A 27531-nucleotide genomic window follows, 5' to 3' on the forward strand; every position below is an offset into this window, starting at 1 on the left:
TTGTTGTTGTGGTGGCGGTTGTGGTGGTTGTTGTGTTTGTGGTGGTTGTTGTGTTTGTTGTGGTTGTAGTGGTGGTTGTTGTAGTGGGTATTAGGGTGGTTGTGGTGGTTTTTGTGGTGGTTGATATGATGGTGGCAGTTGCAGTGATTGTTGTGGTGGTGGCGGTTGTGGTGGTGGTTGTGGTGGTGTTTCTTGTGGTGGTTGTGGTGGTTGTTGTAGTTATTTTGGTGGTTGTTGTTGTGGTTGTTGTGGTGGTAGTGGCGGTTGTGGTGGTGGTTGTGGTGGTTTTCGTGGTGGTTGTGGTTGTTGGGGGAGTGATCGTGGTGACGTCACCACGTCCATGACGCAGCAGCAGCAGACAACTTGAACAGCTGGGACATTGTTGGCGCCTTTTGTGCTTGGTGCCGCCTGTTTATTTGTTTCTTAATTTGCAATTTAATTTGCTTGGCAGTGGCTGTGTAGAAGATTTGGTTCTCGTGTTTAATTAATGAACAGCGTTGCGGGATACAGTGAGCACGAATGACGCTGTACACAACTACATTGTTGTTGTTTGTGTTCTGTATTTTTATTGTAGAATCGACGATACAAGCGTTACAATGCCACTGTCGTACGCGTCCATTTATACTTTTTAAAATCAATAATATAATTGTTTTGACTTATAACTTTTCTTGACTGAGGACGACTGCTTGTGTTGCGATCAAAACGTCATGAGTTTTGTTTTTTTATTTTAAAATTTTATTTAATCTTCTTGGTTCTTTCGGTAGTCACGTAGAAGGGAAATAATACAATAATAAAAATAAACATAATAAAATAAAATTATCACAACGTTTCGGCCACAACACAAGCAGCCGTCTTCAGGTGAAGAAACAGAACTGTCGGAAAGACAGCGCTCCAATGAACACTGCTAAGTTTGGCAGCGTCTTTTAAGCTGGGTGGAAGGAGTAGAGCGCCTTGACAAATGAGTTTACATATCAACAGAAGAATTTAGCATTGAAGTAGCTAAGTTAATGTGATAGATTAGCAGAATGTTAAAGTCAGAAATTTGCATGTAACTGGGACTATACACTACCCGATACTTTAGACTATAATAATATTAGACTTGTCTTAAAGTCACCGTAAAACACAATAAATAAACCATTTCGGTTCTTGATTGATTGTGTTTTACGGTGACTTTCAGACCGCTGTCCATTCGCTGGCATTGCCTCTTAGTACCTTTCACGCGACGGTCAATGATTTTATTTATAGCATATTGTATAAGAAATAGTATAACAGTGTAAAGTTTAATATAATTTATAAGGCAATATATAGTATCGTAATTGTATAGTGAATATACAGCAGTGTGGTATACAGTAGGGTTGGTAGAATAATACATAGTGTAATATTACAAGTATAATATTATTATAGTGTAAAGTATAGGGGAGTGTATAGTCCCAGTTACATGCTAATTTATGAGTTTAACATCCTGCAAATCTATCACATTAACTTAGCTACTTCAATGCTAAATCCTTCTGTTGATATGTAAACTCCTTTGTCAAGGCGCTCTACTCCTCCCACCCAGCTTAAAAGACGCTGCCAAACTTAGCAGTGTTCATTGGAGCTCTGTCTTTCCAACAGTTGTTTCTTCACCTGAAGACGGCTGCTTGTGTTGTGGCCGAAATGTCGTGAGAATTTTATTTAATGTTCAGTTTTATTATTTTATTATTTTCCTTCTACGTGACTTTACCAAAAGAACCAAGAAGATGAATCCATGCAGTCACGAAAGCTTTAAATCAAAATTTGTATTGAATGTTTATTATTAATTTTTTCTTTTTTTATCTTTGTGACTTTACCAACGAGGGTGGCGAGCGCCGTGCGTCGTGTTGTCTGCCCTCTGCACTGTTCACGTTCACATCTCTCAGGACGCACCACTCAGATCCACAATCCTCACTGACTCACCACCATCACCCCACACCCCCAGCCCAGGGTGTAGGGGCTGAGTGAATGTTTGGTGAAACGAGTGCAACAACAACATGGAGTCGGTGCAGTAAAACGACAGCAGCCCCGCGTCCCAGTCCAGATGGACCCCGACTCTCCGCGGAGGCTGCGGAACTGACAGTGACGTCACTACCCCACCATGCAGCACTGAGAAGCTGTCGCCAAGTTTCTGTAGACACCAGGAGACGTCACTCCCTCCCAGGCAGCACTCATCACCACGCCCTCTCCTTGGGATCGTCGCGTACGCGACTCCAACCTGACACCACCACTCCGCGCTCCCCACGTCCACCTCCCAGTAGTGCTGACCCCACGAGAAGCTCTCAGAGCAGAGCGCTTGTGGCCGGTACTCAAAGCGGTTTGGGTGATGGGGGCGACCCTGAGGGACATCGCTCTGCGTCACCGTCCTGAGATCCGAGGAAATCTGGAGGTGGTCGCAGGCTGAGTTTGTGTCCAGAGTCGGTGAGCGTCCATCTGTGGTGAGTATTCGTGTACACACATTAATATTAGTTAGTATTAGTGTACGCATACTAATATTAATTAGTGTTAGTGTACATATAATATTAGTTAGCATTAGTGTACACACACTAATATTAGCTAGTATTAGTGTACACACACTAATATTAGTTAGTATTAGTGTACACACACTAATATTAGTTAGTATTAGTGTACACACACTAATATTAGTCAGTATTTGTGTACACATACTAATATTAGTTAGTATTAGTGTACACACACTAATATTAGTCAGTATTTGTGTACACATACTAATATTAGTTAGTATTAGTGTACACATACTAATATTTGTTAGCATTAGTAAACATATACTAATATGAAATTTCGATTTAAAGCTTTCGTGACTACAGGAATTGATCTACTTGGTTCTTTCGGTAAAGTTACGTAAAATGGAAATAAAATAATAGTGAAAATATTATTTTATTTTATTATATTTTATTTGTATTATTTTATTTCCATTCTACGTAATTTTACCGAAAGAACCAAGAAGATGAATACAAATATTAGTTAGTATTAGTGTACACATACTAATATTAGTTAGTATTAGTGTATAAATACTAATATTAGTTAGTATTAGTGTACACACACTAATATTACTTAGTATTAGTGTACACACACTAATATTAGTTAGTATTAGGGTACACATACTATTATAAGTTAGTATTAGCGTATACATACTAATACTAGTTGGTATTAGTGTACACACTAATATTAGTTAGTATTAGTGTACACATAATATTAGTAGTATTAGTGTACACATAATAATATTAGTTAGTATTAGTGTACACATATTAATATTAGTTAGAATTAGTGTTCACATACTAATATTAGTTCGTATTAGTGAATACTATCAAATATTAGTTAGTATTAGTGTACATATACTAATATTAGTTAGTGTTAGTGTACACACACTAATATTCGTTAGTATTAGTGTACATATACTAATATTATTTAGTATTAGTGTGCACATACTAATATTAGTTAGTATTAGTGTACACATACTAATATTAGTTAGTATTAGTGTACATAAAGTATATTAGTTAGTATTAGTCTACACAATCTAATATTCGTTAGTATTAGTGTACACACACTAATATTAGTTAGTATTAGTGTACAGATACTAATATTAGTTAGCATTAGTGTACACATACTATTAGCTAGTATTAGTGTACACAAACGAATTTTAGTCAGTATTAGTGTACATATATTAATATTCGTTAGTTTAAGTGTACACATACGAATATTAGTTAGTATTAGTGTACAAACACTAATATTAGTTAGTATTAGTGTACACACACTAATATTAGTTAGTATCAGTGAACACACACTAATATTAGTTTGTGTTAGTGTACACATATTAATATTAGTTAGTGTTCGTGTACACATGTTAATATTCGTTAGTATAAATGTACACATACTGCTAATCACTTGTGAATAATTAGTGAATTATAATAAATAATACCTATTAATTAATAATAAAGGTGCTACACTAACTTGACTTTGTGTGTGTGTGCAGTGGTAGTGAATAATGGTGGCGATGCCAACACCACGATGTTGCCGCCACTCTCACACCCACACACAGACATTGTGTGTCACAGTCTCGCACACTCTCACATCCACACACAGACATTGTGTGTCACAGCCTCGCACACTCTCACATCCACACACAGACATTGTGTGTCACAGCCTCGCACACTCTCACACCCACACAAAGACATTGTGTGTCACAGCCTCGCACACTCTCACACACACACACACGTTATGTGTCACAGCCTCGCACACTCTCACACCCACACACACAGACATTGTGTGTAACAGCCTCGCACACTCTCACACCCACAAACACAGACATTGTGTGTCACAGCCTTGCACACTCTCACATCCACACACAGACATTGTGTGTCACAGCCTCGCACACTCTCACACCCACACAAAGACATTGTGTGTCACAGCCTCGCACACTCTCACACCCACACACACACGTTATGTGTCACAGCCTCGCACACTCTCACACCCACACACACAGACATTGTGTGTAACAGCCTCGCACACTCTCACACCCACAAACACAGACATTGTGTGTCACAGCCTTGCACACTCTCACATCCACACACAGACATTGTGTGTCACAGCCTCGCACACTCAACAACAACCGCCATTCGCCACTAAGTGGCGGTGACGTCACCACGACGCTTGTGCCAGGCCACGTGCACCTTGAGGCCACGTGAAGTGGCGAACGCCCGCTGGCAGGAGGTCACGGGGCAGACCCAGGTGCCACGGGTCGACTGACTGAGATGACTGGCTGATGCACCACCTTTGCCCCCTACTGTGCCAACCTGCTGTGCCTTAGCCACCCGGCGCTCTGCTCGTTATTGTGAGCGTCGCTCCTCCGCCCTCCGTTGTTGTTGGAGGGCGACTACCTCCAACTGCCCAGTAGCGTCTTTCACGAGCCTCCTCCACAGAGGCCGATCTTGACACCGCTGGTACCAGTCATCGGCAAGTCCACGCGCCCATTTAGCCCCCTCGATCCGGCCAAACAAAAGCTGTTTCGGCATGCGGTGGCTGGGCATGCGGGCTACATGCCCTAGCCATCGCAGCCTTGCCCGCCGGACAAGCTCACCGATGGGACCTTGCCCAGATCTTTCAAGGATTTGTGAGCTCCTCACACAATCCAGTCTGGTTAAACCCAGGATGGATCGTAGTCAGGCCAGCCTAAATGTTTCTAACCGACAAAGATGTTCCATTACGGGGGTCCACGTTTCGCAAGCATAGAGAAGGGAGGGAATGACCGTGGCCGAGACGACCTGAAGCTTAGTGCGGAGCGACAGACCAGGTAGCTTCCACACAGTGTTACACAACCGATGAAAATATATTGCCGCTCGACTGATTCGGAGTGAGATCTCTGCTGTTAAACTGGAGCCGGTCATAAGCACACTGCCGAAGTATGGGAAACTCTCCACTTTCTCCACAACTGCCCCATCACCAATTGAGAGTTGTGGGGGTGGAGTGTCCAATGATACAAAATACCCAGGCAGGTGCTTAGTTTTGGTGGGGCTGATGGTAAGGCCCCATCTCTTAGTAGCATGCTCCAGTCTCAGCAGCAGCGTCTCCAACTCCTCCTCTGAATGAGCAGCTATTACTAAATCATCGGCATACATAACGTGGTTGAGCAATAGGGAGCCATCCCTTGACCGCACCCGGGCATCGATCAGCCTCCCATTATATCTGTATCATATGGAGATTCCCCAGGTACAGCTATTGAAGGCTTCATGAACTACGTGGTCAAAATAGATGTTAAATAATGTGGGAGCCAGAGGACATCCCTGTCGCACCCCAAGGTGTACAGGGAATGGCTCGAACTCCCGGCCACGTAGTTTTACCCGGGCCCGCTCACCATCATGAAGGTCCTTAATGATCGTGAGCAGAGGGTCAGGTACTCCAAAAGCACGAAGAACAACCCAGAGCCCAGGCCTACTGGTGGTATCATAGGCCTTGACCAGGTCAATAAAGCAGAGATGTAGGTCTTGCTGGAATTCCCTACACCTCTGCTGTAGCAGACGGACAAAAAATATGGCATCTGTGCAGGACCGCCCTTTCATGAAACCGCATTGGGGCTCCGCAAGCCTCTCCTCAGCGTGCCTGGTTAGGCGATGTTGAATAATCCTTGCAAGGACCTTTCCCGGCACACTGAGGAGTGAGATGCCCCTGTAGTTGTTACAGTCTGTGCGGTCCCCCTTCTTAGAGACGGGGACCACCAGGGCATCCTTCCAATCCTGCGGAACCCGTCCAGTGGTCCAGAATGTTGTTATGATGTCATATAGGGCAGTCTGTGCACAAACGCCACCCTCCCTCAGCATTTCGCTTGGGAGATCATCTCTGCCCACTGCCTTTCCTGGTCTCAGACTCCGGATCGCCTTCAGCACTTCCTCAACAGATGGCACTTCAGCAAGCCACTCACAGGGGGTGACTTCTTCCAATATTTGAGGCACCGCAGCCTCAGCAGTGTCATCCTCACTTTGTGCCACGATGTTTTCCTGGCTGAGGGATTTCCCTTCCCCCACTTCACAGAAATGCTCAACAAATCTGCAAACCTGTTCCTGGGGGTCAGAGATTGGATCACCGTTATATCCCCTAATGATGGTAATAGGTGTGGCGCTGCAAGTTACTTTTTTGATGGAGTTAAATAGAGATTTGTGATCGCGGGCCACTGAGGCAGACTCCATCTCCTCAGCCACCTGCAACCACCACCCATCCTTGCAGCGCCTCACGGCTCTCCGAACCTCCGAGCGAAGGCTGCGGTAAGCCTCCTCATTCTCTGATGTGGGATTCTGTAGCCGATGACAGTGGGCCTGTCACTTTTTCTCATCCATTCTGAACACCTCCTCTGTCAGCCCGGGTCTCTGGGGAGGTCTGGACCGCGTACCCAGAGCAGCCATTCCAGCTGCATGAGTCACAGTCCTAAACCTCGCCCATTTACCCTCGACATCAGGAGGAGAGGGAGACGACGCCAGCCCCAGCCGCAAGCGATGATTAAATTATCGCTTGCAACTTTCATCAGATAACTGAGACCATGCCACTTTACATTGGAATGGGGTCCTGGGTGTACACCCTCGCACACTCTCACATCCACACACACACATTGTGTCACAGCCTCGCACACTCTCACATCCACACACACACATTGTGTGTCACAGCCTCGCACACTCTCACACCCACACACAGACATTGTGTGTCACAGCCTCGCGCACTCTCACACACACACACAGACATTGTGTGTCACTCCGCTGCTGGATGAGCGCCTCCTCACGCCATCCACGTCCTGACCATACTTCACCACTGTCGTTGGTGCGCGTTGGCGATGGTGGGGATCGTGAACGTAGAAGCGTAGAGGTACAGTACAACAATGGTTCACGCTGCACTGCCCTCTGCTGGTCTGATGTGTAAACATTCGGCCCAAGGGAGACAAAGGCGGCCCGGCGTGGTGCTGGCCACCCACTCCCTCGTGTGCCGTGCTGGCCTTCATAGGTGCTGCTGCTGCTCGCTAACAGCACTTGCCCCAGTACCCAGCAGTAGGGTTCAGTAGAATATTTACACCGTTAAACTAATTTTATTTCAGCAGGTAGAGCCCACTGATCCATGTCGCTCTCTTTCAGAGTCTGCGTCTCTCTGCCCGTGGTGGCGTGGATTTTTCCCTGGTTCCTCGCGTTTTTCCCTCCCCGTTTAGAATCAATTTGCATTCAGAGGATTTGGCTGCTGCTATAAATATCCACGTGATGATCCACTTCGAAGAGCTGTCATTTGTGATAGGTCGCTTGCGTCAAAAGAGCGACAAGGTTAAGTGAGTTCCTTACCTGGTATAATAAAAGTTGATGAAGGTGGGGAGCACAGAAGTGCAGTGCAACAGAGCGGGACACGCGGGTGCAAGACTGAGGAACTCACAGACGAGAGGCAGGAGTCTGCGCATGGCCCTTTCAAGGGAGCAGATCCTGGTGGGGTCCAGTGAAGTGGGAGGTTGGGGTGCAGATTCCTTTGGGATCTCTCTCCTGGGATAACCACCAACAGCATCACACACAGCCTCGTTTTACCACTGCATTGTAACACCAGCATCCATAGCACACACAGCCCGTGTCTCACACACAGCCCGTGTCTCACACAGCTCATGTCTTACACGCAGCCCGTGGCTCACATACAGCCAGTGTCTCACACACAGCCCGTGTCTCACACATAGCCCGTGTCTCACACACAGCCCGTGTCTCACACACAGCCAGTGTCTCACACACAGCCCGTGTCTCACACACAGTCAGTGTCTCACAGACAGCCTGCATGTCTAAAACACACAAACACACAGCCTGTGTCTAAAACGCAAAGCCCGTGTGTCTAACACAGACAGCCCGTGTGTCTGACAGACGGGCTCACACAGCCCGTGTGTCTAACACACACAGCCCGTGTGTTTAAAACACACATCCTGTGTGTCTAACACAGACAGCCCGTGTGTCTAACACACACATCCCGTGTGTCTAACACACACATCCCGTGTGTCTAACACACACATCCCGTGTGTCTAACACACACAGCCCGTGTGTCTAACACACACAGCCCGTGTGTTTAAAACACACATCCCGTGTGTCTAACACACACAGCCCGTGTGTCTAACACAGACAGCCCGAGTGTCTAACACACACATCCTGTGTTGTGAGTGTTTAACCGTGAGACGTTAAGGATCTGTACCTGCGCGTCTCCTCCAGGTGCCCCTGTGGATGAGAGAAAGATCATGAGTGACGTCTCTAACCTTGCACCACGAGTCCCTCTGCCACTGCCCGCTCTGTTGTTCTGGACACCCAAATGGCGTCTCCACAGAGGCGCTCCCCACCTGCAGGAAGGCGAGCGAGTCCCTCTCGTGCTGCAGGGTGCGCAGGCGAGCGGCCTCCGCCTGGAGCTCGCTGATCTCTCGCTTGTGACGAGCGATGTCCTCGTCTATCCGGGACAGCAGCTCGCGCTCCTTCAAGGCCACGCGTTGGAGAGCCTCTCTCTCGTCTTCGTCCAGAGCCTTCTTTAGGCGGGCGAACTTGCCCGTGATGCGACCCCTGATCCCGGCCACCGATTCCTGCGGAGACACGAGGACCACGGTTGGCCCCCTGAGCCATGAGCCACTCCATGTGTGCGTGTGGGCGCCGTGGTGGCTAGGAGATGTTGACTCCCTCGCCTGGTATACAGCAGGTCGAGGTTCGATCCTGATCCTGACGCCTGTATATGTGGAGTTTGTTCTCTGTATTCGTATGGATTTTTCTCCGGGTCCCCCTGTTTTTGCCTCCACATTTAGGGTCAACGTCGCGCGTTTAGAGTATTTGGCTGCTATTAAATTCCACGTTACAATCAGCCACTTTGTTGAGCTATAATTTGAAATAGCCAGCTCGCTTCTGAAAAAAATAACTACGTAGCTCAGTGGAGCCGTTCCTGGTAAAATAAAAATGTGTTTAGTCTATGGGTCTCCACGGGTCTCTAGGCCTCTCTCAGGGTCTCTCTATATGTCTCTGTTTATCTGTTTGTCTCTATGATGTCTAGGTATCACTATGGGGCTAGTATGTATATGGGTGTCTATGGATCGATATGTTTCTCTATGTATATTTTGCTGCTGCTATAAATTTCCACGTGATAATGATATCAGCAATTTGGTTGATCTGTAATTTGTGATTGGCAGGTCGCTTCTGAAAAAAAGCTACACATCTCAGTGGGCCTTACCTGGTAAAATAATAAAATGATATTCCCTAGTAGTGAATCATGCCCCAGTGACGAGGCGCCCATGGGACTGAGTCGATCCATGCCAAGGGGGCAAGAGGGGCGCCGCTCTTTTCTTGTTTCTCCCCAAGAGGGCACTGGAGTCGTGGATGTTGAGACTCGGGCACTCGGAGTCCGGTGCGAACCCCCTCGTGGGTTCGACGAGATGTGGCGAAATGTTAACTACCTCGCCTGTTATGCAGGGGGACGTGGGTTCAATCGTGACCCTGATGCCTGTGTGGATTTTCTCTGAGTCCTCCGGCTTTTCCCTCCACATTTAGAATCGGAGTAATCCAGGTCAGGTTTTCCCATAAGTCCGACTCGGGTTTATAATCCAAGTGATTCCTTATCTGTTGTACACAACCCACAGAGCCCAAGAGAGCATCTCCGGGTTCAAGCAAGCGTTTAGAGTACAGTATTTAGAGTATTTGGCTGCTATAAATTTCAACTGATGAGCTATCATTTGTGATATTCAGGTTCCATCTGCAAAAGAGTTACAAGGCTCAGTGGGGCCTTAGCTGGTGATGATTGCTTGTATTGTGATCGAAACGTCGTGATATTTTTATTATTTTCTCAACAGTTTTACTTAACTGGACTCATATGTTTGTCGTGGTCAAATCTTGTAATCAACATTTAGTCTACTTCATGTTGTGCAATCAATTCCAAATTTCGCACACCTACTCAGATCCGGTGACAATACATGCCTTCCCGTTGTCCAATCGAGTTATTTACTTTTTAGTGCACTTTAAAATAAAAGCGTTGTTTTTCAAAAAAACTTTTTTTATGGAGCTTATTACTCACTTTATTTTCATTTTTATTTGTATTATTTCATTGTTATTAAAATATACATTATCTATGTGACTTTACCGAAAGACCCAAAGAATAAGAATTCCTTCAGTCATGAAAGCTTTATGTCAAGGAAATTTAAATTGTTTAGTCTATGGGTCTCCATGTATCTCTATGTGTCCCTATGTATCACTATTTGTCCCAATGTATATCTATCAGTCTCTATATATCTCTATTTATCCCAATGTATCTCTATGGGTCTCTAGGTAATTAATTGGGTCTCTTTGTACATCTATTTCTCCCAATGTATCTCTAAGGGTCTCTATGTATCTCTATGGGTCTGCTGCTATATTTTCAGGTGATGATGATGCCAGCCAATTTGCTGAGCTGCTATTGTTTGTGACAGCCAGGATCGCTTCTGAAAAAATCTACACAGCTCAGTGGGGCCTTACCTGGTAAATTAAAAATAGTTGTAGTTTAAATAAACTTCGGGGACGCGATTAGGAATGGCGTGAGGTGCAGCTGTGCGGTGTTCGTGCCTCTGCGTCCGTGCTGGTGTGCGACCTCCCATGCAGCTCAACAGCTGCACCACAGCTCCACCCCAACAATCCGTGGCACTCTCGACACTTTTTTGCCACAGGAGTTGAAGACGCAATGATGAGTAACACGACCTCGCGGAAGACTCGCCGATGCAGTTATCGAATGTGGCAAATGTGCAAACCACTTGTAGTTAATGTTGAGTTTGATAGTGAATTATAGAGTAAGAGGCGTCAACGTTATGCAGCTGCACGAAGTTCGCTTGCATTAATTTTGACCTCCACGATTTCCACACTGGGTGGAGGTCACGAGGGTCAAAGAGCCCGGCCCGGACACGGTACCTGCGCCTCCTTGCGAGCGGCCTCCATCCGCTTCACGGACTCCTCCGCCTCCTTCCTCTTCTCCTCCACCGCTCGTGTCTCCTCCCCTACGCGCGTCTGTAGTGAGAGACGAGACGTCACCAGAGGGAAACTCCAGCCCCCTGAGCCACCCCTCACACCGCCCTTCCCTCCACACCGACCCCTCTACAGCAAAGGCCCTCATCTCCACGCTGCCTCTCTATAGCGACTGAGACGGGGGGCATGGGGAGTGGGCAAGCTGATGCTTCGTTGTAGCAGCAGCCGGTGGGAGATGTGCTGGCTTGGTGGCCCTACCGACTCGGACCCAAGAGCCCATGTGCCCACAGCTGTCTCGTTTAGAAGATACATTTAATTTAATTGTCTATCAGGTGGCTGTGATATTAGTCTCAAATCTCTGTCCACTTAATTTATTTATACGGCAATTATGTGTGATGAAAGCCTAGGATTGAATACATCCTGAGGATCTTTCCTGAAATGTAAACCAGAAAATTACCTACACAGGCAGAGAGACAGAGGTTCAAGAGAGCATGCACACACGATAGTTTTTTTCATCAGATGTTGTGTAGCCGAGTGACAGAATTGATCAGATCATGTTATGGTGTTTCACTCTGAGGGCCTCACCTTCCGTGTCTCGTGCTCGTCCTTCAGCGTCAGGACCTTGTGTACTGTGTGTTCTCCTGCGATGATGCAAGATGAGCAAACCAGGCTTCTATCTACTGTGCAGTAGAATTCCAGCTCCCGTTTGTGATTACGGCATCTTCTCTCGTCCAAGCTCGCAGTGGGATCTACCACGGCGTGGTCTCTCAACCTGGGATTCTCCACGTGAGGCCTAAAGTGAGAAAAACAGTAGGACATCTCACATCTCAGGCAGGTCTTCACTGCAGGAGTGTGGCCGTCACCGCAATTGTCACACATGACGACCGTGGCCATCCCGTCTCCAACTCTGAGCTGCTCTGCCAGGTTGGCGAGGGTCACGTTCCTCCTCAGCTGGGGTCGCACAGGGAAGGTCGCTCGGCACTGCGGGCAGCTGAAGCTGCTCGCCGTCTCCCAGACGGCCTCCAAACACCGCAGGCAGAAGGAGTGTCCGCAGCTCAGCGTGGAGGGGCAGACGAACGTGCCCAGGCAGATGGAGCAGTGCAACTCACTATCCACACTCTCACTGGGAGTCGTGCTCGCCATGACCCATGGGCTTTGCTGAGATCGCTCGCTGTGTGGCTCAGAGAAACAATGGACCAGGACCTCTATCTTATACCGACGATGAAGAAGGAAGTAAAATACTTAAAATATTTTCATTGTCGTCACTGACATCACGAGACACCGCTTGGAATGTGAACCCATGTCCTTGGTGCGCAAACAGTAGCTTCAAGGTTAACATTGTTACAATACACACCTTGACACGAACAAAATGTATAAAAGGAATGTAATATTTTAACAAATATATTAATTTAAAGAAATTACTGTTGTTAATATAAATCGGTGAGCCTCAGCTGCGGTAGCACATTCATGAGATGAGTATCGAGAGATAACCTCATCCTTCCAGAGCTCAGTGCACAAGTTGGTGTCGATGGTAAGACAGAGCAATGGATTGGGTGCCACAGTGGCTATATGTTATTTCGCTCGCCTTACGGCTGCTTTATTTTTAAAGTTTGCATCTTTTTCTCTCTCCCCTTGGTCTCGGGAATTTGAATCTGGATCCTCCGGTTTACCTTCCATATTTAGAATCAACATCACGCATTCAGAGTATTTGGCTGCTATCAATTTTCACATAAGCCACATCATTGTGCTCTCATTTGTATAAGCCACTTCGCTTCTGACAAAGAGCCACATAGCACAGTGAGCCTTACATAGTAAAATTAAGAGTTTGTGTAGTTGCTAATATCTCATGATGTCCTGTAGCTCCATCTCAGTGTAATTACCCCAACGTGACGAATTGCTTGAATGTTATTGTGGCATCCGATATGGAATTTGTCTGTAGATTCCCGTGACCCATCCTGGAATTTTGAGACTTTTGCTATCAGTGTGAATCTATCACCAACTCTACCTGCCTCCATCACCCACTGCTGGCGATGTCACCGTCTCTCACAATCACCTTGTCCGAGATTGGAGATTCCCATTCCGACTATTCACAACCGCACCCACCACCTATTTCACTTGCGTTGTTGTTTCATATTCGCATGTACGGCTATTGCACACGCGTCCTCCATCCGTCTTTCTACACCCCCCTCACCAATTGGTCCGGGCTTTGCTCATCACACCACGATGACCCTCTAGCGTGTTCAGGCACAGCGTGGTGCGATGCACAGACATCTTGGCAGCTAGACAAAGCCTGATGGCTGCTCTTCAAGGTTTATCAGAAGAACCAGAAGTTAAATTCCCTAAGTCGAGCCCATTGAGCTAAACCATAATTTTTCAAGGGGGTTTTAACTGGCAGACATCATCAAAGCATTCCAAAAATACACAAAGACAAAGAAATACAATAAAATTATATTAAAACAAAACAATCACGACGTTTTATTGTATTTCTACATACGTGACTTTACCGAAAAAAAACAATGAGTACATTTATGCAGTCACGAAAGCTTTAATTCTTTATGAAAATAGGGAAATTTGTAATTTTCCGAAACTATGCAAATCTTTGTAATTATGCATAAAATGTATGCTATTCATGGAGGTGTAATTGTATTAAGTTATGCAAGTGTATGTGATTATGCTAATGTATGCAATTATGCTAATTCGGCTCTGCCTCGTTGTCCAGGGTTGTATTATCAATCGGGGTAATACAATGATTGATATCAGGTCTTAAAATTCAGATCTCACCCCAAGATACAGTCCTTATAATTAAGATTATTACGCATGAACTTAGGAAGGCACCACTCATACTCTTGTGTTAAGCAACTTTAATTTCTGAACACAAACATAACACACAGTACTCCTGGAGATGTCCTCCGCTTTGATCCGTACATTTAGCCCTCAATGATCACGTTTGTTAAACTGGGTAACAGAACAATCGATTAATTCCTCAGAGTAAAGCGAGCATACACGGCAATGGGAACAGTCCTTAAAAAATCAATGTGACAATATTCATACAAACAGCAAAAAGGAACATGTTCCTAAAGCAAGAGCACCATATTGTCCCGCATAGCCCGCATACGCATATAGCCCGCATATGCATAAAGCCCACATACGCATACAGCCCGCATACGCATATAGCCCGCATATGCATAAAGCCCACATACGCATACAGCCCGCATACGCATATAGCCCGCATACACATATAGCCCGCATACGCATATAGCCCGCAGACACATAAAGCCCGCATACGCATATAGTCCGCATACACATATAGCCCACATACGCATAAAGCCCGCATACGCATATAGTCCACATAGGCATATAGCCCACATACGCATATAGCCCGCATACACATATAGTCCGCATACGCATATAGCCCGCAGACACATATACCCTGCAAAACTACCGTTTTATGTAAAACAAATTTCAGATAGCCCGCACCTCCATACACCCCGCATGCATTCATATCATTAACGTCGTTACCGCAGCTTAATCCCATCATATTAATACATTCCACTATCAATTGTTAACATTACAATCATAAAGTGCACAAAAAAAACTAAATAACTGGATACGAGTGAACTTAAAACAACTCGGACACTCCGATTCACCTCAACATCGTCCGCGCATCCTCTTCCACACACAGTGGTTCTTCCTCTATCTCCTCACACACAGTGTCGCCGCTATCTCATCACACGCAGTGACTTCCTCTATCTCCGCACACACAGTGACCTGTCTGTCTATTCACACACAGTGACTCTATCTATCTATTCACACACAGTGACTCTATCTATCTCCGCAAACACAGTGACTCTATCTATCTCCGCACACACAGTGACTTGCCTGTCTATTCACACACAGTGACTCTATCTATCTCCTCTAACGCTAATTCTCCCTATCGCTATTTACTGTCTTTTGGGTTCGGCTCTCAATCTATTCTTCCCTAACATTGCCAGCTGTCCTCTTCGTATCTCTCCACCTCTCGCCAACAACTGCCCAGCAACAACTCCCCCTCCGTTCAAATCACCTAGCGTTTTATCCCCTTTCCAATTAGCCTGAATTAATTGCCACGTGGCATTTTCCTGCCAGCTCGCACCTGTCCCACGGTCAGACTTCGAGACGCCGCCACTTAACGCTAACAGCCTCTCGACCAATCACAGCCCTCGTGCCACGACTCCCTTAATTACTTCGGGTTGTTTACGCCACCCGTAACTCGACCACCTGTTCGACCTCATGTGACCCACTCTCCTTGTATGTCTGTATGTACTGTATGTGGCCAATTCCTATGCGTATCGTTTACTCCACTACATCACCCCCCCCCCCCCCTCGTGATGAAAGATCCTAGCCGTCCCCGGCTACAATATACTCGAATTGGAGTAGTGGAGTGAAGCGGACGTAATGATGACAACATATATACATAACGCATTTGCAATACACAACCATTTTGTACAACCACACAACGACACGCACACAACACCTTTATACAGAATTCCCAACCCCCAAAGTCAACGTATTGTATTCCTCCTGGAACGGGTTCCCGCTGCCGGTCCATCTTCCCTGCACGGGATACCCTACGGTAAGGGAGGGCCTCGCTCATCTCGCCAACGAACCCTGCGCCCATCCCTGTCCCAGCGACACTAAGCTGGCGGGTCTGTCCATCGTTCACGGTCGAGACGGCCATTGGTCCGGATCTGTGGCTGTTCAATCGGCGTCCGGTCGGTAACCCTGCCCAAAAAGGGCGATCCTGCAGGCACACGGGGGGCAGATCTCTGGGACACGCACACTTGTGACCTCCCCACAGGTTCGTTGGACACATCCAATACAGGCTGCTCTCGGATGGGGGATGACGCATCATATGGTAACACAAATTTCTTCAGGCGCGATGGGTGAACAAACCATGTCCGACAACCGAATTTTATTCGCACACTCTGATCCCATAAAACCTCTACAATATCAACGGGCCCCTGCCAGGGGCGGTGAAACTTCGGGGACGTTCCCACCGGCACCATGGGGCAGTGCAACCAGGCTTTATCTCCAACACTCCATGGCTCTCATGGCCGCTGCCTGCCGAACAATCTTTCGTTAGCGGCTTGCCGTCCGGCCGTATTTTGCAATGCAGCCACTCGGGCTTCCCTTAGACGGTCCAAAGCTACCTGCATCGGAGCAGGCACCGTCGTAGATTTCTCCCGTTTTGGAATGCCCAATTTAACAATAGCCGGCGCTTCCGGTTCCCGTCCATACATTAGAAAAAATGGCGAGTACCCTGTTGAGGCATGCGGGGCCAATCTATACGCGGCCAGCGTCGCTGCAACATGCAGATCCCAATCATCTTGAGCGGTGTTTACTTGGTGACAAAGCATGGACGTCAGCGTCCTATGCAGCCGCTCGAACATCCCATCAGTCTGCGGGTGGTACGGGGACGTCTGGATCTTTTTGGTCCCTAGCGAGTCACACATGTCTTTAATCAATTTCGATGAAAAATTTCTGCCTTGGTCAGTAAGCAAATGTTCCGGGGCCCCCTTATCTAATACGTATCCTTTCAAGAAAGCCTCAGTGATCGACGTCACTGACTGGTCTACTAGCGGCCATGCCATCGGCCAACGAGTTAAGTATTTCACCCCGACGAGCAAATATCTGTGCCCTCGGGGGGTGACGGGGAATGGACCCAAAATATCTAGTGCCACAATTTCGTTCGCTCTCGAAACTTGAATCGATTGCAAAGGGACACGATATGGCCGTGCCGGCGCTTTCCTCCGTGCACATTCCTGGCACGCTTTTACATGCTGTTTCACATCGTTAAACATTCCCGGCCAGTAAAATTCACTCCCCACCATCAACGCGGTCTTCTTCTCCCCCAGATGCATCGATTTCTCATGTATCTCGTTAATCAGTTTCCCCCGCAACGCCCTCGGGACAACAATATAAAATTTTTGTGCTTCCACATCCCAGCGAACAAGCAACCCCTCCGTTAACATCAAAAATGGGTGATCCTCCAATCCCCTTGAACGAGAGGCACGCAGCCTCATCCTGGTCAGCGAGGAATCTTCCACCTGCAGTTGCTTCCACTGCTTCAATGACAACCCCTACAATCCAATTTCTGCTCCAGGGATTATCCCTGGCACCCCCGAACCCGCCGCAGTGACCGTTTGCGGAATCTCCTGCAGCGGCGGGCCGCAACGCAGCGAGCACTCTGTGCACCGACACGTCTCAGCCGGTCGCGGCAACCTCGACAAAGCATCTGCGTTTACATGGTGCGTTCCTTTCCTATGCTGGATCGTGAAAGAGTACTCCTGGAGGGTCTCAAGCCAGCGAGCCATTTGCCCCGACGGCTGATCCACGCGCAGCGAGTACTGTAGTGCCGCGTGATCAGTGCGGATCAAAAATTCCCTGCCGTACAGATACGGTCGGTACTGGCGAACAAAATGGACAATCGCCAATAATTCCCTATGCGTCACACAGTATTTTTGCTCCGCCGGCGATAACACCCGGCTGCCATATGCCACCACTCTCTCGACGCCATCAACCATTTGTGACAAAACCGCGCCTATGCCAGTATCACAGGCATCCGTGTCAAGTATAAATAGCTTCGTAAAATCCGGGTATCCCAACGGCGGTGCGTCCGCCAGTGCGGGCCGCAATGCTTCAAACGATTTTTGTTCAGCAATCCCCCATTGAAACTTCACACCTTTCCCGGTCAGCGTATGCAATGGTCGAGCAATCGTGGCAAAATCCTTAACGAACCACCGATAGAACGACGCAAAGCCCACAAGGCTACGCACTTCCCCTGCTGTTTTCGGCACTGGCCATGTTCGCACACAACTCGTCTTTTCCAGATCAGTGGCCACTCCTGACGCGCTAACGACGTGCCCCAAATACTTCACCGATGTTCTTAACAATTGGCACTTCTGTGGTATAAATTTCAATCCGGCGCGCCGCACTCTGCCAAAAACGGCGCGCAGCCGTTGCAAATGTTTGTCGATATTCCTACTGAAAACAATCACATCATCTAAATATATCAAGCATGACTCCCATTGCAGGCCCAACAACACGAGTTCCATTAATCGCTGGAAGGTCGCCGGCGCTGAGGGGAGTCCCATCGGGAGCACGTTAAATTGATACAATCCTTGTGGTGTCCGAAATGCCGTTTTAGGTCTTGACTCCTTATCCAGGGGCAATTGCCAAAAGCCCGACAACAAATAGAGGGTCGAAAAGATTCTGGCGCCAGACAGGGCGTCCAGTGAATCATCAATTCGTGGAAGTGGGTACGCTTTCGCCACCGAAACTTTATTCAATTTCCGATAGTCAACACAAAATCGCATGGTTCTATCACGTTTTTTAACGAGGACAATAGGGGCTCCCCACGGGCTGGACGATGGGGTGATAATATCTTGCTCTAGCATTTCATCAACAAATCGCTGAATACATTCTTTCTCAAGAGGATCTACACGATGCGAATTTAACCTGATCGGGGGTGCGTTCCTCGTGTCAATACGATGCTGCAACAACGTCGTTCGACCCACGTCGTATTTCCCTGAACTGAACACATCCTTAAATTCCACTAGCAACGCATGCAAACTCGACCGTTGCACAGGCGATAACTCTGGGTTTTGTTTGTAAAGATCCCTTAACCATTCCGGATAGTCCTCCTCCCTTGACAACATTTCATCCTGTCCCATAGCAAAACATGTTTTTGTTTCTGGACCCAGTGCACCCGTTGCGTGCGCGAACGTAGTGCCCCCTTGAATAACAACCTCTTCATGGCCCGCGTTTACAATTTGAATGAAGGGATCACAATATGTTGGTATTATGGTCAAAGCTCCTACCACGGTGGGCATTCTCGACACAGCATTTGAGGGTGTCAACAGCACTCCCTCCTGTAGCTCATCCCAAGGCAATTCCTTTTTTAACCGGTGCGGTACCAATATTTGCGATGCAGGCGGGACGCGCACGGTGTGGCACACCACGGCCTGCACCACAGAGTTCGCCACCGCAAATTTCGAAGGCATCCTCATAAATCGCATACATCTCCCCAACGGTAATTCCAAACAACCTTTTTCCACTGAAATCTTAATTGGCATCTTTTGCAAGAAATCCGTGCCCAACAAACATGGTACTGCCAAGGCCGTTGAAACCAAAAGACTTCCTGTCACAATAACCTCCCCAATTTGAATTGTCGCAACCATGCAGTCCATAATGCCCAAACTACCCCCGTTTGCCGCTACGCATGGCCCTTCCACTGGCGCTAATGATCCAGGCGACGTCGGCAGCGACCGAAAAGTTTGCAACGAAATGAGAGTTGCCGACGCCCCGGTATCTACAATAACGCGTACCATAACATCTTGAATACATGCCATCACATCCGACGATCCCGGCGCGGCCCTCAACACACTATGTACCAACGCGCCCCACATATCCCGGCCATGCATACTATCCGAACCCGATGAATACGGGTGAGATGACGCGGATGAGTGATGTGGATAGGGCGGCCGTGTATTGAATGCATCTCGACTCACCCGGGAGCCTTGGTCTTGGAGGAACCGCCCGCCGTAGTAGTTCGGCGCCCACGGAGGACCACCTCTCCGTCTCCAGCAGTCGCGGGCGAGATGACCCCTCCGCCCGCACTCGTAGCATGTCCGATGCACGCCATCTCCATATACCCCGGGACGACGCCATCGTTCTCCGGTCGACACCCCGGCCGCCGCTGCCATCGGCGGCATCTCATCCACCACCACCGCCACCGTGCTCGCAGCCCCGGCAGGGGTCGTCCAATCTCCCACTTTGGCCTCAAATCTTTGTACGTGTAGCCATCATGGCTGTCCCGCCGACTGGTCATCTTTGTTGTCAGAATCGTCCAACCGCTCCGGCTGAGCGGCAACCTCCGGCAGTGGACCCGGTACGGGTAGTTGAATGCGGTTCTCCGTCAAGAAGTTCTGGAACTCCTCTGACAACTTCTCCATCCTGGCCTCCCACTGGGTCATGAGGACTCGCCAATCCTCTGGCGATCCCGGGCCTTCAGCACCACCCGAACCGCTGTCGCAGTCCGGAGTCCTGCCGGCCATCTGGCCGGGATGCAAATTGTCGTTGTCGCTGTCGCTGCCCGAGTCCACTGGCACATTTCTTTTCTTTGTCGCTTTCCTTGACATCGTGGCATGTTCCGTACTTTTTCTGACACCAAATGTAGTGACTTGAATTCACTCGGATGACAACCGTCTTTCTTCCACCGTCACTTTTATTCCATCGTTCCGTACACACAGTAATTCTCCTCTTCGTGCTCTGCCAACTCGGACACTCCGATTCACCTCAACATCGTCCGCGCATCCTCTTCCACACACAGTGGTTCTTCCTCTATCTCCTCACACACAGTGTCGCCGCTATCTCTTCACACGCAGTGACTTCCTCTATCTCCGCACACACAGTGACCTGTCTGTCTATTCACACACAGTGACTCTATCTATCTATTCACACACAGTGACTCTATCTATCTCCGCACACACAGTGACTTGCCTGTCTATTCACACACAGTGAGTCTATCTATCTCCGCTAACGCTAATTCTCCCTATCGCTATTTCCTGTCTTTTGGGTTCGGCTCTCAATCTATTCTTCCCTAACATTGCCAGCTGTCCTCTTCGTATCTCTCCACCTCTCGCCAACAACTGCCCAGCAACAACTCCCCCTCCGTTCAAATCACCTAGCGTTTTATCCCCTTTCCAATTAGCCTGAATTAATTGCCACGTGGCTCGCTGGCATTTTCCCGCCAGCTCGCACCTGTCCCACGGTCAGACTTCGAGACGCCGCCACTTAACGCTAACAGCCTCTCGACCAATCACAGCCCTCGTGCCACGACTCCCTTAATTACTTCGGGTTGTTTACGCCACCCGTGACACAACCACCTGTTCGACCTCATGTGACCCACTCTCCTTGTATGTCTGTATGTACTGTATGTGGCCAATTCCTATGCGTATCGTTTACTCCACTACATAAGTAACAAAAGTAAATATCCAATAAATAAGTAGCACATAATTGGTAGACAAGTACAGTTTTAGCACTGGTAGATTGGGCACTGCACATACAAAAGCGGCACTACGGTAACGCCATTGCCTCGTCCCAATCCCCCACCTCTCTCTCCCTCAAGCTCTCCCGTAGCCGGTAAACAACGTGCACCAACTTCAAACATTGTCGAATCATTGTACAAAGAATTTGAATCATTTAAAACGTGATAACATGTGCAATTTTAGTGTGAGTGGTTCATTCAGCAGTGCTTTAGTCAAAGGTAAGTGTTGCATAATGGGTAGTCCTACCATGAAAAAATAAAACGAGTTATGACATGTCACACGTGTAAAATATTTTTGGATAGCCCGCCCCTTCATATACCCCGTAGGGTCTTGTTTTGTTTGTAAAAAGTGGTATACCCCGCTGGTTATATGCGGGAAAATACGGTCGTTATCAATTAATTCATTGTCAAGATTATGCAATTAACGAAAATGAATGACTAAAATACTTCTAAACAATCGTATTCATGTAACTCGACGGGCAGCAATACTTTTCACTATCACCTGCTATTTAACGCACCACCTTGGAATGGCAACCCTTCTTGAAACACAAAGATAACTTTTTGTAACAATCTTATTAGTCACAATATGCGTGTTATGAGTGTGTCTTCTTTGCCACTTGTTGACTTGCCGTCTTTCGCGGTACGGCATTCCTTGTATTGAAAATACCTCGGGTTCCCAGCAGGGCTGCTGGGACGGTGTGTGTGTGTATTGAACACACGGCGCTCTTGCCTGCGCAAACACTCTTGCTCTTGGCGTTGCCAGCTCTCTCCACTGCTGGTTGGTTGAGTTGGCGCGATGCTCGCCGATGGCCTAGCACGATGCTTCTGTCATCAGATAGCGCTCGCATCTCGTCCGCTGGTCACCGTTCCTCACTCTTGTCTTGGTTCCCAGCTGGTGCTTGTCGGTGTGTGTGTGGGTCGAACCCACAGCGCCCTCGCCAGCGCTGACACTCTTCCTCATGGGCGGCTGGTCAGGCTCCTTTTTTCCTGCTCCGTGCTCTCTGGCGGTGCACGATTGTGCTCGCAGCTCATCCACTGCTGCTGATCCTCTGCGATGCTTGCTTGGTCAATGCTTGGCGTTTTCCGTCCTTTCTCCAGGTTGATTGCTTGTCTTTGCTCGTCACTCTTTCTCTCACTTTCTCTATTGCTCTCTCATTGATCGTGCAGCTGCCAGATTCACACGGACACCAGCCCTTACTTCAGGGCTGGCTCAGGCTTTTTCCATTGCTCCGTTCTCTCTCCTTGATCGTGCAGCTGCCAGCTTCACGCTGGCATTCAGTGATGCCTCTCCCACCCTTCTTTCAGGGCTTTGCTTTGTCGTTGCTAAACTTTCGTGCTCTCCATCCTTCTTCCAAGAGGGCTCCTGCTGTGAGCTGCTCGTCGCTGGCTGGATCAATCACTCTCAAAGACTTGTAAATTGTATTAGCACACCTCTTACACAACGCTGATAGCTTAGTACAATACAACTTATCTCAATCCTTGACTCTGAAAGCGACTCAAAACATCAGGATAAATGTAGAATTAAGCGTTCAGCGCTACTCTGTCGGTCCATGCCGAACTCAGCTCTTCACAATACACTGTCTTTCTCTCTGCAAGACACGACATCCATGGTTGATCTCGAGGCCATGCCCCGGAGCCTGCCCCTTGCAAACTGAGTTGCGTGATCTGTGTCCTTGGTTAAGTGTGAAATTCTCTGTCTCGTTCTCCTCCAGCGGCCGCAACTGCCTGGTTGCCCCCCCCCCTTTTGACCTTTGACTGGCTGCTTTCGATCACCATGTTTTTGTTTGCACCCCCCCCTCTGCCTTTGTGGTGTTTGCTATCTCAAAGGGGAGGCACCCTCCCTTCATACGTATTTTATTGCTACCATGTGTTGTGTCAAATTGTTGGAACACAAAGGTGGCCGGGAGGCTCTGATTCCATGGAATACATATTATCTGGTCTTGTGTGTTTGACCTACATATTTTCCTTGTATCTATTTTGAGTTACCCTAGGTCTAATACCTCAGGATTATTATTTGGTTCATGTTTAACCAAGATTTGTAATGTACCGTTAGTTGTTACCTCCGGTATTTCAAGAGGGTTTTTTAACCTTTGCTCCCTGTCTGTATCCAGGGATCCGTGCTTTTTATTCTTGAGATATATTTTGATATCCTGAGGTTGGAGATATAACTAAGTTTTCACTTAAGCTTTCTTGACTGCCGGAATTCATATTCCTTGGTTCTTTTGGTAAAGTCACGTAGATAGAAAGATACAATAATAAACAATATATGAGGTGAATACGGGTGAAATAAAATAAGTAATAATAAACGACACTAATGTAGACTGCAGTTTAGAATGTCGATTTATTATTGTCACTAAGTTTCGAACATTTACCATTAAAGAAAACGCCAGTTGTAATGTCCATTTGCCCCTGCTTTGTGTCTGGATATGTTTGTGAAACTGTCCAAAACGTTCGTGAAGGTGTGACTCATGATCTCCCGTACCGTGGAGATTTCCAAGATCGTCGTTAACCTCCCTTTGCCCCGGAGTTAATTATTTAAGGCTCTTTATGGCCTCCTCCCTCGAGTCGCTTTTAATGTGGCAAGGCAGCTGGGTGTGAGGGGTGGGGTGTGCATCACCCTTTCATGGCCCATGCTCACCCCGATTGATAAGTATTTTAAAAATATGTATATATTGGCAAAATTTTTCGTAATATCAATTTTTGGGAAAAGGCCAACATATACAACACCTGCTAATGAGGTTCCACCTCGAGAGACATTTCCCAGGTGAAGAATTTGAATATTGTTACTACACCCACTGCTTTGAGAATGGTGGTCGTACAAAGCGCAGTAAACTTGCATGGGGGCAAAAAACAAGTCGGCTCAGCTTGTACCAAATGAAATTACATCCGTTAAGGAGCACAGAAATACGCGATGGGAGCAAATTTACTTCCAACAAGGAGAACTCGCCCACCACTTGCATCCCAATTTGATTGTTTTTCAAAGGTTTAACTACGTATTATTGATTTGATTTGCGACGTATATATTTCTCACGCTATGTATTAATTGCGTATGGTTGCACTTTATTTTGCCCATTCAGCGATAGCCACTGCGGTCGTAACGGGATTTTCTTCGTATTCTTCTTGTTCTATTTTTCCAAATTCCCAAAATTACATTGCAAATTATTTCCTTTTTTTACCAGGTAAGATCCACTGAGCTATTAAGCTTATTATATGAAGCAACCTGCCTAAGGCTTATAATGTGGAAATTTACAGCAGCCAATTACTCTGAGCATTTTTTTTATTCTAAATATGGAGTGAAAAACCTGCAGAATCCATAGAAAAATCCACATGACCAGAAGGAGTGAGAGAACATGCAAACACCAAATATACAGGCGTCAGGGTCGTGATCAAACCCACGACCTCGTGCATACCAGGCAAGGGAGTTAACATCTCACCACCACGGTGAGATTTTATCTCAATTGTGATTGCACACAGCAGCTGCAATCATCGCCTGCTACTGGCAGACTCCTGCACCAGTTTACGCTTGCAGATGATATTCATTCTGGTCTCTCCAGTTCTCGGCAGGTTAAACCTTGAATACCTATTCACGTACCACCCTGGTGACAATCATAAACACATCAGGGGGGTTACCGAAGCACAGTTGATGAGGAGGGTTCCAACAATATTTTAGCAAGGGACAGGTGAAGTTGCCTGAATAGTTCCAGATATTGTGGGTAAAGAGGCAACGAGAGTAGCCACCATCCTAGATTTACGTAGACACCCACACGTGCACAGACCCATAGAACAGAACGAGTCTCCAAGATCCACTCAGAGGAACCCGTAGACTTGTGGAGACCCGTTGACGAACACTGCAGTGTAGCAGCAGCGCATGCTGGGAGCAAGGAGTTATTGGAGTGGAATGAGCAGGCTGGTGGCAAGGGTGGTTGGCTTCACTCGAATCGCTCGCTGTGTGGCTCAGAGAGACGCTGGACCAGGACCTCTCTCTTATAGCGATGGTAAAGAAGGAAATAAAATACTTAGAATATTTTCATTGTCGTTATTGACATGATGAGACTGCCTGGAATGTGAACCTGCATCCTATGTGCAGAAACACAAGGCACACGGCTACTGTACTCACCTGTTGGGATTTAACTTCAATGAACAGAATATATCAAATGAATCTACTCTTTAAAAAAACGCATGAAAAGAAAAAGAACACTTAAAGAAATAAGTTGTTATGGCTCATATTAACATAAATCAAAGAGGCTCAGCTGCGAAAGCTCATTCGTGAGATGAGTATCAAGAGATAGACTCATCCTTCCACAGCTCAGTGCACAAGTCGGTGTCTATGGTAAGACAGAGCAATGGATTGTGTGCCACAGTGGGGAGATGTTATCTCCCTCACCTGGTGTACAGGAGGATCTGGGTTTTATCTGATGCTGGCTGCATATTTGGAGTTTGCGTCTCTCTCTCTCTCCGTTTGGTCGCGTGTATTTTTCTCCGGGTCCTCCGTTTTTCCCTTCACATTTAGAATCAACATCACAAGTTCAGAGTACTTGGCTGCAATACATTTACACCTGATAAGCCACTTCATTGCGCAATCATTTGAGCCAGGTAATTATCTGAAAAAGAGCTCAGTGGGCTTTACCTGGTAAAAAAAATTGTAGTTGTAGATATTATGTGATGTTATGTAATTCCATCTCCGCGTAATTATCCCAATGTAATGAGTTGCTTGAATGTCATTATGGCATCTGAGGTGGAATTTGTCACAGACTCCCGTGACCCATCATGGAATCTTGAGGCTTTGTTTGCAGTGTGAATTTATCACCCATTCTACCTTCATCCAACACCCACTGTTTGCGATGTCACCGTATCTTACCTTGTCCGAGACTGGAGATTCTTGTGCCGACTAATCACCATTCACAGCCTCACCGACTGCTTAGAGCAAGAACGGCAATCGGCGTTCACCATTAAGTGGCACCAATATCACAACGACGCTTGGTGACATCACCATCGCTATCCATTCCCCCCACACACAGTTTAACCTGTTTGTGCTATTGTCGTCACGTCATGAAATTAGTGAGTCGAGTGTTGATCCCTTGGTAGAGCAGTGTTAGAGAATGGCCCACGGAAGTAGACATCAAAGAGCTACCTCTGTTTTCTTGTTCATGTTTTTGTTTTTTGTTTGTTGCGGTTGCACCCGATTCAAGAGCCGAATGGCTCACAGGGCTATACCAAATAAATGGAACTATGAACTCTGAGAAACCTTCAAAGTGGAGACCTCTGGTCCACGGGCACAGTAGAAGGCAGACGTTTTTCCACCCACTCTGCATATGAGAGTAATGTTCGTTGCACAAAAGTCAGCTGGTGTTGTGGTTTTTTTACTTCGGGGAGATGGAATGTAGTCAAGTTATGTGGCGAAATCCTACGTGATGGGTATTTTTTGTGCAGTTATTGGTGACTGTACATAGCTGGCATCGCGAACACTAAAATCATACAGATGGTAAATATTTCACAAATTAAAAACGAATTTAGTTTAATAACATCCAATAAGTATTCTGTGCTGTTCTCACGAGTGCATTCTACTGCACTGCTCCGACAAGGCGGCGACAGCGGTGGGAGACGCGGCTGGAGGTGCTGACCGCTGCTGCGCTCCCAGTCCCGGGTTCGAGCGAGGCCTTCAGTCGACATGTCTGTGGCGGGGATTCTTTTAGGTGGAGCCCGAGACTCTGCCCTGGTCTCGTGACGACTCACCAGGCTATGCGCACCGTAATCACATTGGGAGAGAGAACGTCGAAATGATAAAAAAAATCGTTACCACGATTCGTGATGATCGAATCGTGTGGGAGTGGGGGTGGTATCTTATTGATTCAGAGCATACGACGCTCTCATTGGTCGAGCGAATGATGGGGGCGGGTACATTTACTCATCCAGCTCTGATGTGTATTCTCACTGTTAGTGACTTTGTAGATTTGTTGATTTCAT

General features: G+C 47.2%; 2 protein-coding genes across 2 annotated transcripts in view; both read right to left on the bottom strand.

The window, feature by feature from the left end:
• LOC116957957 (E3 ubiquitin/ISG15 ligase TRIM25-like) overlaps nucleotides 1-27531 on the bottom strand; it is a 509595-nt gene that overhangs the window by 206587 nt on the left and 275477 nt on the right. The gene's annotated exons all lie outside the window — the stretch shown is intronic.
• On the bottom strand, nucleotides 477-12623 carry LOC116957954 (E3 ubiquitin-protein ligase TRIM11-like). The gene is made up of 6 exons (XM_076058206.1): nucleotides 12052-12623; nucleotides 11427-11607; nucleotides 8858-9091; nucleotides 8716-8738; nucleotides 7927-8030; nucleotides 477-2445 (listed from the first exon to the last, which is right to left on the bottom strand). Exons 1-6 carry the CDS (start codon nucleotides 12621-12623, stop codon nucleotides 1895-1897), a joined length of 1665 nt encoding a protein of 554 aa, XP_075914321.1. The 3' UTR covers nucleotides 477-1894.

This window comes from Petromyzon marinus (genome assembly GCF_048934315.1).
Source record: "Petromyzon marinus isolate PM22_M1 ecotype Great Lakes invasive population chromosome 68 unlocalized genomic scaffold, UKy_Petmar_22M1.pri1.0 chr68_unloc.1, whole genome shotgun sequence".
NCBI classification, from domain to species: Eukaryota; Metazoa; Chordata; class Hyperoartia; order Petromyzontiformes; family Petromyzontidae; genus Petromyzon; species Petromyzon marinus.